Raw genomic sequence first — 13957 nt, 5'->3', positions numbered from 1 at the left:
CTCTCTACTGTCTCAACATGATACACGCTGTGAGGGCCTACCTGTTGGCTACAGGCTCTTTTTAACTTTTAAATTCCTACATCAGGCATCTGTTTCTGATCTTCACAAAGCTACCACCTGGTCTTCTGTTTAGAGATTTCTAGGTTTTACCAAACTGCTCTCTGCGTTCTGCTGAGCCCTTCCTTGACCACATGTTACAAGGACCTGTTATTGTATCTTTGCTGTGCTACCCACCCCTAAGTTGGATTGCCTTTGGTTGTCCAATAGTTAAGACTAAAGATCCCATGTCCTGTACTGTATGTTTAGGAAAATAGGATTTTTAACTTTTGACCTGTAAAACGTTTTCTTGGTGTACCTTAGAGAACATGGGTTCCTCCCCTCTGTTTTTTTTTATGCTCTCCCTAATGCCTGCTACAAAACAGGGTTGCTGGGAGTGGGGTGGGTTATATAAGCAATGTCCCTTTGCCATTGTCCAATCAGCTGAAGGTAGCTGCATATAACCTCACAGTTAGGACTAATGATCCTGTGCCCTGTACTATACTCCGAAGAAAGGATTTTACAAGTCAAAAGCTTTTTTGTGGTTTCTTAAGGACTGTGGTATATGTGTCATGTATACAGTCAGTAGGTTCTGATTTTATTTCACTATGCCTAATTAAGCACCTCTGCTGTTAGTGCACCATTCAACCCTGTGCACTACACATAATTTATTTTTTCAGGGTGCTCCTGGCTTTTCAAAAATCCTAGTTACACCCCTATACAAGGGCTTATTTACTTTCATCTGTGGTTTCTTGTTGTGCCTGCATTGTGGGGGTATCCCCTTAATTTCCAAAGGACCCCAATGCATGCGGTCCCATTTAAAACCAATGGGCTTTTGAAGTGCAAGCTGACGTAACAAAAGTGTTAATGCACAGAGAACAATGTAAATGGGCCCCTTAACAGTGAAAGTAAAATTATACAGCTTAGGTAACATTTTGCTTTCCTTTAGCTGCTAAAATTCTGATTCATTGTTTGCTTCTGAATCTAAGAAAAGAAAAGACCTATTAGAACTCTAGTAAGTATTTATGTAAAGGTTTAAAACTCAACACTTACCTCTGTGCCCTCCTTCACAGGATCAGTTTCTGTGAAAACCCAGCTGTCACTACTGTCTTATTCTTCTCTGCATACATTAAGTTCTTGCCCATCCTTTGAACTAAATTCAGTAAATAAGGGCAAAACATTTCAACCAATCTGAATATCAGATATGATTGCCTATCTGAGCTGACTGCAGTAAAATTAAATCAGATTTTTTAGTGTTGCCCTGTGTATTTTTCACATCACCCCTGTAATTTTCACATTATAAAATAAGACCTAGTATCTGCATTTTTTACTGTATGTTAGTGCACTTTTTAGATCCTCTTTGTAGTTTGCGATGCCTTATTAAATATGCTGACATGTCTGATGTACAAAGTCAGTTTTCAAAGTTTTTTGCTGTATGTAAGTGTTCTTTTCACATCATCGCAGTAGCTTGCACTGCCTCTTTGAATATGCAGACATTTCTGATGTACTAAGATCAAGTACCTGCAGTTTCTTCTTATGTGGCCAACGGGTGTCAGATTCTGAGGTATCAGACATGTCAGTGACTACTTTTATAGCTCATAATCCCTAAAATTATTACAGAATCTAGTTCTGTGCATTGCTATTTTACATTTTCTTCTCCAACTGCCATATGCCTCTCGCAGCCTAATGGTGGTCATACACAACTTTTTTTTTATTTTTTATCCAATTCGATCAAATCTGCAAAAAATCAAATAGCTATAATTTCCCTTCCAATCAATTAGGACCCAATTTCGATCAGATTTAAACCGAGATTAGTCAGGGAGGAAACTTATTGTGGCTTTGCATTGAACGGCAGCACTGAGATACTTTGTTTATGAATGCGTTCTTATTTCAATGACGCGATTACATATTAGAAACAGAGATGGAATTGATAAAATATGATCTTAATTTAGGATCATAAAGTAACTATCATTGGAAATCCACTTCTTATGTGTGGTATATCAATCCAATTGTGTGTTGACTATAGATAGATTACTCTAATTGTAAAAGTTATCAATCACTAATCAAAGTGGGCATGGCCTGTTTCAAACATGCTTCAGCTTGTATAAGAGTAGTGTGAACAGTGAACTTTGACAAAGCATTTGCAGAGCTTTCAGTAAATTTTGTGGAGGCCGAGTTCACACTATGTACGGCCACAGGGCACAGCAGGGGTCCAGTGCTCCCCCATTTCTACTCTGAATTAGGTCCATTTTTTTCCCTGAATTCAGGCTTGAAACAGAGCCAAAGACGCACAGGACCCTTCTCATGCACTTGGCGGCTGCCCTGAAGATAAGTGAACCGGATCCATTGAGAGCTAGTCACACTCTCCACTCATGCAAATTGGATGCAGAAAAATCCACAAGTGTGAACCCAGCCTGCGTCTTTTAAAGAACCATTAAGCTCCAGTTTGTAAATGTTGAACACGGATACTAATGGAGTGCTGGTTGCCAATTTAAACAACCTGCTAGCAGGCTTCAGCACTTTTTGAACCTTTAAGAAAGTCTGCCAGCATCTTGCTTAAAGTGGCAATCAACACTCCCAATTAGGATTTGTGTTCAACATACAGGCCTGGTTCACACATATGCATTTTTTTAGCACGTTTTCAGTTTTGCAGAAACACACTACAGTCCATTTAACATGGTTTCCTATGGGTGTAGTTCACACCGATGCATTTTATGGAAAGCCAGGGAATTTTTTTTTCTGGCTTTTGGTTCCATAGACTTAAACGGATGAAAAGCATGTATTGAAAGTTTGTTTGCTTTGAGTGGTGTCATAACTGCCGCTTGTAGTTTGCATCATAAGCATTGTATTCATTTATCTACCGTGCAACTTAACTGCCCCATCACGTTTTAATCCTAAGCATTTTGTTCTTTTTCTAAAGTGTAGCTGAGAAAGAGTGACACAACTCACATTTTTAGGTCAGCTCAGGAAAATGCATGCTGAAAATTTCAATTAAAAAGCAAAAGCCAAACACTTAATTGTTTCAGAATAAAAACCCATTAAAATGTCCTAGCATGTTTACTGTAGTGTCACACAAGCATGAAGGTGGGAATCTCATGAAAACACAGATGCGGCAATTTTAGTAGTGCAGTGCTTACACTATCTCCTCCCTATTATAGCACCTTTGCTAAACAGAGGATGCTCCACCTGTCTAATCACAGCTAACATTAGCCAAAGGAGCAGCACTCTACAGCCTGATAGATACTCTTAGGCAGAAGATGAGTGCTTACCTCTGGGATTGTGTACATGAGCAATGTTATGCGAAATAACTGTAGAATGCAGTGCCATGTTTAACCAAACCAGGCCTAAGAGACCACTTTACTCCATTTCTTCACAGAATCACAAGAAAAGGAGAATAGGGCTTTTTTTTAAATGTTTATTGAGCATAGCTGGACATCATGACCTTTAAGCTGCCCAAGAGCTGGGTGAATAGTGGTCAACAACCCTGTCCTCAGGGCCCACTAACAGGCCAGGTTTGCAAGATAACTGAAATACATCAAAGGTGATACCATTTGCTGCTCAGTAATTGCAGTATTCTAGTCTGCATCTCCCCAAGGTAAAACATAAAACCTGGCCTGTTAGTGGGCCCTGAGGACAGGGTTGATGACCACTGTTCTAAAGTACATGATCTAAGAAAGCCTAAGCTGATCGTCATCTTATGATTCTACCCAGTTTAGTTTTTAAAGATGACCTCCGGGTCTGATTTAAGTTAAAATAGCATGTTTAGACTAAGCGAGTCCAAACAAACTATATATCTTTTACCAATACCTGCTGGGAGCAGAGTATAAACTGTATGTAGCCTCAGCTCCATAGGAGTATACAGCACTGTTTTGGCAGTGGTACAGGGATGTCTCCAATTCACAGGAAGCCGTGTATTTTTAACGAATGATAACAAGGCCTTCTCTGCAATGGCTGAAGTAGAGGTGAGAGGAGGACATCAATCTCCACCAGAGGCATTCATCCATAAAAATACAAGGCTTCCTGTGAATTGCTGAGCAGCACTCAGCCAGACTTGATTTTGTTCCAGTAAAATGATAGGAAGTCCCCCGTATAGCTGCCAGAAATGGTGCTGTATACTGTTTGTAGCTGATGCTACATACACATATCCACTGGATAAAACTGTGTATTAGAAAAAGGGAAATAGTTTGTTTGGAGCATGTCCGATTAGTTCACCTTTAAAAAAAAAAAGTTTTTTTTTTCCCCTTTCTCTTCCTTCACAGTAGCCTGCAAAGCACTCCACGCATGATCAATGACTCCCAAAGTATAACGTCAGGTTCTTTCACACTCTACCAACAGCTTTATTTCTATACCTTCATGTAAGCATTCAGTTAGAAACCTGAAGAATGGACTATGAGCATGCTGAACAGCTTGCTCAGGCCATTGAAAATCACAAGTCCAGCTGCTGCGGTGGGAAAATGGAACTTGTAGTTTATTCATTCACAAACCTCTGAATGAAGTGGCTGTGCAGGCAGAGCCCCACCAATTTCTGAATGAGACAAAGGTTGCGGACAATATCACCTTCCCACTGTCAGGGGGTAGACCCAGGGTGAGGGAGGGTTGTGCTTAGAAATAGGTTACAGTGAACTTTTAGCTTAATTTAATTTTCATACTAGAGCATGGGGTAAAGAAAAAAAAAATCTATAGATTATTCCTATTGTAGCTGAAGGGACTGTATATATGGGCTTGTTCAATTAATATTGCAAGACAGAATGCTCTGTGCACCTATAGCATCCAAAAAAGGAACTTACCCAAAACTATGCTTGTACAAAATAGATTTTTGCTTGCTGTTTTAAGCATCAGACTTTGCAACAATGTACTAAAGTGTTATAATTCCCTTTTCTGAATATGAAGATGTCTACACAAATAAAATGTACAGGACCAATTTCCCAGTACAGGGTTATACCTACTGCTCAGTCAAGATTGACAGACTTTTTTCTTAATTTTTAAATACCAGACTGTAGTAGGTTTTACTTTCATATGCGAGGGCATTTTTATAATAAAAGAGATAGATAGAGGTGTGATATAGTAATTACATGCCACATCCCAGATATATAATGGTTCACAAATGTATACGAGTTTGGGTGTGTTTATTCTATCTTCATACCTGTTGTGTGCTATTATAAACAGAATATACCTCCCATTGCCCCAGCTAAAATAAAGGAACACAATACTCAAACACCACGCTGTTAGAACAAAAAGAAAGCCTGCAAATTAAAATTGCAGTTTTATTGACAATACTGCCGCACACATCCAGCCAGGCCAAGAAATGACAAAGTAAACAGCAACTTCAGACAGAACAAAAAAAAAAAAAAATTTAAATCTTTGGCCATATTACTCATCCAAACCCATCTAAAAGAACAGCTAAAAATATGCTCAAACAAAAAAAAAAAAAAAAAAAAAAAAAAATAATGTAAAAAGTTACTGGAATGATCAGAATATTTTTCTTATATGGGAATTTTGTCTTATTTATTTAGGTTTTTTTGTAACAACTTTTTAACTTTTTTTTGTAAAGATTTCTCCATTTGTTCCCCTTGGAGAAGAAACAGCCCAGTCTTGCTCCACCCCACCCACCACCCCGCCCAGAGAAGAACAAAATACATCAGGATTTCATTGGCAGAAATCTACAGGAGAATTACCGAAAATAAAATAAAGTTACATGTGTAATTTAAAAGCCCCACACCCTGTCAGCCGGATCCCCGGTACAGAAAAAAGGACAGCTGTATACCAATATGTACAAAAATATAAAATGTAAATAAAAAATACAAACATAGGACCCCAATCCAAGGGCGTTTTTTTTTTGTTTCCCATTTTAGAATTTTACAAAAAGGAAAAACAAAATTTTTTTTCTTGCTGTTGACCTCAACCCCCACTTTCTTCTTGGGACCGGAGAGGACAGCAAGTAACTGCAGCCCACACTGGCAGTGAAGGGGGTCGGCCCTCTCAACTTGAAAGGACCTGGGGGCTGCTCTAAAAAGAATGCACCATGGGAACACAGTGACCTGCCTCACAGACACAGCCACTAGTGTGGACGGAGTAGGGGGCCATGGGAACCTGCATGAAGGGTGGGACGGATGCATCACTTTAAGTGACCATGTTCTGAGCGTGACGAGGGTGGGGAGGCGGTGGAGAAATATTATATATAGAATTTTATTTTGAGAAAGGGAATATCCCCTCTAGTCGTCGTCATCTGTTTTCTGCTTCTTTACGTCAACATCATCATCCTCCTGAAATTAAAGAACAAATACAAAACAATAGATTAAAAAACAAAAACAACTTTTTTTTTCTTTTCCCTTAGTCCTAAAAAAAATAAAAAAAAAAACAAGTGTTCTACATAAAGCTGGCCTAATTTAAAAAAAAGGGGGGGGGGGGGGGTTTTTAGCATTGCTTCAAATTTCCTGGACAGCTGATAATTGCCATTTGCTGTTGATCTTCATGTCCTGATGGGTTTACTTCCTCTTTTTTTCCCTGCAAAGGTAAAGCATAATGGACTACTATGCATCGTATAGTAGCTCATTATGTGTCACTTACCTGACACAGGAGCCAGCGAAGTCGCCGCTGTCCCCTGTAGTCCGCCGCATCCATCTTGCTGGTGGCGTCTCGCAGCTCCGACGAATCACAGCGGCGAAGCCGCGATGACGTCACTCCCGCACATGCGCACGGGAGTCGCGTCTCGCAGCTCCGCCGCTGCCATTCGGCGAAGCCGCGATGACGTCACTCCTGCGCATGCGCACGGGAGTCGACAAATTAGGCAAATCCATTCTTGGACTTGCCGCATTTAGTGCGCCTGCGCGCCGCTGTCTACGGCGCATGCGCCGTAGACAGCGGTGCCCATTTTCGGGCAAATATCTCCTAAACCATATAGGTTTAGGAGATATTGCTTGGACCTACAGGTAAGCCTTAATCTAGGCTTACCTGTAGGTCAAAGTGGTTTGAAAGGGTTTACTTCCTCTTTAAGACTCTGTATCCATTCACCAGAGTATTATTGAAAGGACAGAAAAGTTTGTGGGCTTCAGGCTGATCAGAATAAACGTAAGCGCCTCCAAATTAGCTGCATAGCTCCCATGTTAAAAAATACTCTGTTTCAAAGTCATCCTGGCGACACGACAAAAAGCAGACTGTGGCCTGAGATAAAAACTTCAGAGATTTCCCGCTGCTCATTCAGTAGAAAAGTGCCATGACTGAGATACTTTAACTGATTCATCATGCAGACTACATTACTTAAATTTGTTACAGCCAAATAACTAACTAGAGAGCTAAGACAATGGACAGTATATACTGTAAATATCTCCACTGCCAATTAAAGCACATTACATTAATTGTAGCTTTGCCAAATTATTTGAGTGTAATGCATTCGATTTGCATATTAGTTTCACTCACATCGTCATCTTCTGCTGCTCTTTTACCAGCGGTTCCATCTGCTTCATCATCTTCATCACCCTCATCATCATCTCCTGGCAAAACAGAAAACTAGTATCAGTCATTTTGGACAGGCCATATTATAGAAGGTGATAAAGAGACTTATGCCTCTACGCCCCACCAATTTTTAACTAAGCAAATTAAACTTGGTCAATGCAATACTATTGTTCACACAAAGCTAGTTTAAAAATGCAAAAATTCATACACAGTCTGTAAACTAGTCATTAGAAAGATACAGCCTGCTGCTATGGTCCCTGTTTTGAGTCCTAGTCTCTCTCTGTTTAAGTCTATTAAGTCAGGATGCCAAACTCCTGTGTGAGAAGGCTGTAATGGAAGAATCCATTATAATGCTATGAATTTGGCAATAAGTCTGTGTGCCTACTGTATCGTTAGCAGTAACAAGGTAACACTTTCTGAATGTTGGCAAAAAGCTATTCTGTACCATAGCGTATGGTGCGTTTCTTACCTTCTCCTTCATCCTCTTCATCTTCCTCATCAACTTCTTCCTCTTCCTCATTGTCTGCCCCATCTTCTCCATTCTCTTCATTTTCCTGAAAGTGATTTAAACAGCATAAGGATCACAGTGCTCACATTAGATGCAAGGCCTATATACTGGAACCTTTTGTCAGACTATACTAGGATTACATTTGAACTGTATCTCAATCTAGATCTCATAAAGTCTAGTAAGACTATGACATAGTAATTCAACTCATTCCACCACAGGTAAAAAACACTGTCATTTAAGAGGAAAAAAAAAAAATATATATACAAAAATATATTAAAATAGAATATAAAAAGACATTTAAATGGTCACAACTGCATAACATGTATACAGCAATCCCCTGTGTACCATACATTTCTTTGTCAATGAGGATATGGGAGATATATTTATATTAAATCTCTATGCAAACATTTATGTGCTACACACACTAAGCCTACCATAACCAATGAGAATAAGCAGCTTGATACATTTTATTTTCCTCCATTTATATGTGGCAGTACCCCTGACAACAGATACATAGTTCTAAGAAACCCCTTGTAATCAATATACCCCACTAGGGATGTGTATATAATTTATGTGCAGAATCCATATATCTGAACACTGCAGTCTATTAAATAGGATATAGATACATACACACACACACTTGAGAAAACAGCTTATTACCAACAATCTTACCAAATTTGTATTATTTTATTAAAAAATACCTTTGTTGATTGTCTGCAAATGCCCAAGTGCATGTAATATTACCCTTGCACATACCATGGGATGAGAAAACTCTGCACTACAGACAAGTTACATTGGCTGCTAGCTGGCAGTGTGAACAGTTTAGAGGAAACATAGTAATACAGAAACTATTAACTATAACTGGATGTCACAATGTCTTATCTGACTGAAACATATAAGTGTGAATGATAGGAAAGGCAAGATAACGTATTCTAAGAGGCTGCTGCTGCCTTGAAGAGACTCATCACCTATACAAGATTTGGAGATTATAAATAAAACACTTACTGCTTTCCCATTGGCTGGTTTGTCCTTGCCATTTTTTGTTTCTTCTAGAAAATCCTTCTCTTTTACTTTCAAGTCCTTTATAACAAGAAATACAAGTCATTTAGCATCTCACCTAATTAAAATGGGAAATAAACAATACCCAAAGCTTCATAAAGATATTTAAAAACTATTTAAGTAAAAACAGGCTTTCTACAGTTCTTTATAAAGCATTAATTTGACACACCTGAAAAAAAAAAAAAAAACCACGCACAAACACCACACACACCTTTCTACCATTAATCACTTACATTTGTCAATGGATGAATGAACTATCTATGGTCATTCCTACAGTGGGGATCATTTTTCATCAACTGGACTTGCTGGCCAAAGCCTTGATAGCTAAAAATGTGTATTTATCACAGCAATAACCAAGAAAGGTATGCAAACCTATTTAATGTCAGAGTACTCTCTGATAAACCTACTTGGCTTAAAGTGTTTCCAAATCATTGAGTGAAGCTGACATGTATCAGTTCTACTCCATATCATCCACTCCTGAGAAAACCACATTCCTCTAGCATTATTAAAGCTGCACACCACAAGCAGAATACATAACCTGGTACCTACTGATAGGACACACCAGCACAGTTGCTCAGTGACCAGGGGGCCCCAGGCTGAAAAATATTTACATTACAAACTCCCTTCACTTCAACGAGCTTGTTCATAGCATGTCTATACAAATGTAACTATGACTGTTTGAGATCAGATCTGCAGTATTCATACAGAGACTACACCTTAGTAGACAGCTCAATAGATACAACTTCACCTGGAAAAAGTATTTCTGGAGTACCAGTGCATGTTGTCTAGTCTGCTAGAAGTGTTGACATAGAAATGCTTCACCTCCTATTGGTAGAAGCTTAACATGCACATGTTCATGTCTAATGAAACACTGGATCTAAAGTGAATGTGTTCTCCAAAGCATGCAATCACTAGTGGGTAATGACTTTGCCTCATTATGTATACCATTTCCATAACCAGGCCCATGGACATAAATTAAAGTAATCATGTCAAAAACCCAGCTCACAATTTTTGTTTTTAGAAAACTGGCAGCCAACAGTTAGTGGAGCCTGTACTCTGGCTATTGACCATGTAATGACGACAGCAGTACATGAACCACTTAACGAGCTATGAAAAATGTCAGACATTGAGGCCAGTACATGAAAGCTGAAGCCTCTATGGCCTTGTTTCCTCCAAGGATACCTCTAGAAAAAGCAAAACCATCCCCACTTCAATCTTTAAGTGTTTCCAACAGCAGAGTTCCCCAATGTCCCAGCAGTCATCCAACCTGTTCCCTCTTTTTCAGGGTGCAGAGGCATACAGTTCCACTTTTTAATTACAGCCTTGGGTGCCTAGCAGACATGAATTAGCATTTAAGTAAAAGGTCCACTTAAATATAGTATAACTCAAATTAACCAATCAGAATTCACTCTAGCTCACATCAGTAAAATGAGTCTGATTTGTTAAAAGTGGACATTCACCCTAGCATTACTCTATGAACATTAAACATCCACAAACAAAACATTAATAAATGCAAAGCACCAGATTTAACTTTAGTGTTCTGGTTATCCAGTAATCAGCAGTGGCAAATGGCCATTTACCAGTGACACCATGCAACTCATGGTTGTCACTCAGCTCCTCTCATGATATGCATGTCTGACAGCATGAGGGCACAGAAGTAGTGTCTCCCAGTCAGGCTTTACAATCACAGGACAGATGGTAATGGGGCTGAGTGAGGTCATACGTTGGCATGGTGTGACTAATAAATGGCTGGCAGGTTCCAATACTGATCAAGACAATGGGGGCATAGACAGAAGTCAAACCTGGAGCTGTGCTGCATGGGTGTTTATTGTTCATAGAGTAAATTGGGGTTGATAAAAATGTATGGATTTAAAATAAAATAAAAAAAAGAAAAAGGGCAAAAAAAAAAAAAAAAAATGGGGTGGGGGGGTCAAAAACTTAGAAATATGACCCCCTAAACCAGTCCCTAACAAAAGAACAGTGGCAGTGGCCTCAGATCACACTGTGCAGGCCTCCATATAGACGTCTAAGACAAATCAGTAGCGTGTCCTATGTTTTGACTAGCCACAACATGCAGCAAAACGCATTTCAAACCTAGTGCCGATGATGGCGGCCTTCCATTGGCCCGATCTCGGTTCTTAACACCTCCCATGTCCTTATTCGGGCTTCCTGAGCCACTGATTGGCTGCGTGCCCCGTGTGCCGTCCCCCTTGCAGAGCATAGGCTCACGGGATTTGTAGAGCAATCACACTGGGCTTCGCAGAGTCCCTAATGCAGACACGCCCGGAGAGGAAGGGCGGAGAGACTACAAGTCCCGGTAGGCTGTTCAATGGAACTTGTGCTGAGTGACGTGCAGCCTCCCCTTTGGGGGTGAGGAGCGATGTGCGGACTATTATAGGAGGTAGATGGCAATAGATGAGATGAAGGTGATCTATATGTCAGCCGCTCCGATGTGTACACGACCCCCCCCCCCTTCTCATCTCCTCTATCAGTGAATAGAAGAACTGGGACAGGAGGGCGCGATTAGCATCCGCAGGTAGACACTGTGCCATCAGCGGAGTTAGTAATTAACCCTCCCCCACCTCCTAATTAAAGGCTCTGCCTTCAAAGTCTTAATCCGGTTACCATCTGTCCCCCTCCCCTATCTCCCTTCGGATTGATCGTCTCCCCCGGGACTGCAGCCGGTGGACGTGGTGAAGTGTGGAGTGCACAAACAAGTGGCAACCCCCCCCCCCCCAATCATAACTCATCCGTGCAGCTGGGACCTCATTAACCCCTACAGTGCAACACAATGCCATCTCCTCGGGGGGGATTAGCGCCGATCTATCACCAGGAGTACTACACATCACTGACAGCCCGGTGACATCTCCCGCACACACCGGGCACAGGTACACCACTCCGCTCCATTACTCATCATATAATGGGGGCATAGCGCTGACATCTATTACAGCCCACCACTAATTATATATATATATTACACACACACAACGACGAGATCATACCATTATATATATATATATATATATATATATATATATATATATATATATATATATATATATATATATATATATACACACATACACACACACGACGACGACCTCATCACCCCGGTCTATAATATAAAGGGGTCACCCCGATATACAAAAGGTGACATCCCGGGATGAATCTCCTCCATCTACACACAGCCGATCACCCCTCTCCCCCTCCTCCCGGGTGACCCTCATCGCATCTGACAGCTCTCTGTGACACATCGCTCCAACCGCGGGGGATCCCGAGTCCTTCCACCAGTGTGCGTGGGCTCCGAACACGGCGACCCATATGATGGATGAGCGGGGGACTTCCCTCCAATCTCGGGATGTGGGAGACATCTGGTACCCAGCCAGAGTCATGAGTACAGGAGACAGGTAGTAGGAGCCCGCTGTCCTCCCATCACCTGACACCTCTCCGGCTGATCATTAACACCTAGAGCCGGGGACTCCTCTCCACTGACAGGAGATACAAAGTGTCAGAGATCGGGGGGTGGGGGATATCAGGTGCAGCACACCTCCATCCATACACATTGGAACAAAGGGGACAGAGCACCGCCGGGCTCCCCGCACAACAACACACCGGACAAAGCTCCCCGCTCCTCGGCTTACCTTGGTTGTCTTCTCCACACTGGCGTCTACTGCTGTGTCTGACATGGTAGCTAGGATGGGATCTGTACGAATCGCTGGCAAAAGTGTTGGTGTAGATCCGGGAAGTTGAAGTGAGGGCAGCCTGGTGCGGGAACAATGCAAAGATGGCTTTTTTTATTTTTTATAGTGACTGCCAGTGAAGGACTCACGCGGCGCCAGTACCTTTAATATAGATTAGTGGGAGGGGCCTCAGACCGGCTCGCCGCCTCTTCATTGGCTACTGTCTCCTGACAAAGGAGGGGGCATCATCCTTAGCAGAGGATTGGCCCGGCCTGAAACAATGGGGGAGGGTGGCTTGTTTTCCTTTCCTCTCTAAACTGCAGTGCGTCCGATGGCCGCCGCGGAGCTTCGGCGCTGTGCAGCGCATGCGCCTTGGCTTTTAGCATTAGCCGCTCTTAGCTTGGCAATCTAATGCAAATGAACAGTTTTTTCCTCCTCTTGTTCGGGAGGGAGGGGGGATAGTAGCGTGTGCAAAACTACAGAGGAGGAAAAAAAAAAAAAAAAAAAAAAGAGGCAGTACAGCGCCGACAATAAGAACTGCCCCCTCATCATTAGGAAACATGCCCCTGGGCATTGGCTGCATGGGATCTGTCCTATAGACTACAACCTTTGTCTGTCCCCTGTGTGCCATATGTCACATCGCCAGTGGGTGGCGTTGTACTGGCCGATCCAGCTTGTACGATGAGTAGCACTTGATTTATTATAGGGCGATGCGCGATCGCCGGTGCCCGTGTACTGTGGTGCCACCACACTGTGTGTATGGCGTTCTATTATAGCAGCTAATAATTGGCTTGTGTTCCTCATCACCTACAGGGAGCGTCTCGTAGCGCCCAATTCACTAAGGCGCGTAACCTGCCCGCACGAGGCTTCGCTTTGCGAGGGAATTTTTTTTTCTCGCATTAACCCTTCTGGCGCTGGAGGAGGCGAGTGGAAAATTTCCATTCCGCCTTAGCCCTCCCTCTAGTCCCAACCGTCATCTCCCCACACGGCCCCGCCCACTGCACCCTTTCATCGCTCGGCCGCTGAGCCCTACACTTACCCAACCTGACCACTAGGCGCCCCCCTGTAGCACAGCCGCCGAAGAGAAGAGCTAGCTGCGCTGGAGCTGACGCTTGTAGTTAGCCAACAATGGCTAGAGCCGCGTGTGAAGGGCACACTACCTGCCGGCAGCCCCCCTCCACTGTCAAACGTGCAGCTCCTTTTTTTTTTTTAGTCCCCTCTT

General features: G+C 42.1%; 1 protein-coding gene across 1 annotated transcript; it reads right to left on the bottom strand.

Annotated features, from left to right (window-relative positions):
* Positions 1-5261: 5261 nt before the first annotated feature.
* On the bottom strand, positions 5262-12889 carry PTMA (prothymosin alpha). Its single transcript, XM_077487672.1, has 5 exons — positions 12697-12889; positions 9002-9076; positions 7958-8042; positions 7453-7526; positions 5262-6299 (listed from the first exon to the last, which is right to left on the bottom strand). The coding sequence occupies exons 1-5, from the start codon at positions 12739-12741 to the stop codon at positions 6249-6251; spliced, it is 330 nt and encodes a 109-aa protein (XP_077343798.1). The 5' UTR covers positions 12742-12889; the 3' UTR covers positions 5262-6248.
* Positions 12890-13957: the final 1068 nt, after the last annotated feature.

The sequence above is a fragment of the Lithobates pipiens genome, unplaced genomic scaffold (assembly GCF_037356315.1).
Source record: "Lithobates pipiens isolate NorthernLeopardFrog02 unplaced genomic scaffold, aLitPip1_a1.2 Scaffold_18, whole genome shotgun sequence".
NCBI classification, from domain to species: domain Eukaryota; kingdom Metazoa; phylum Chordata; class Amphibia; order Anura; family Ranidae; genus Lithobates; species Lithobates pipiens.
This window is presented reverse-complemented; position numbering and strand designations above follow the sequence as displayed.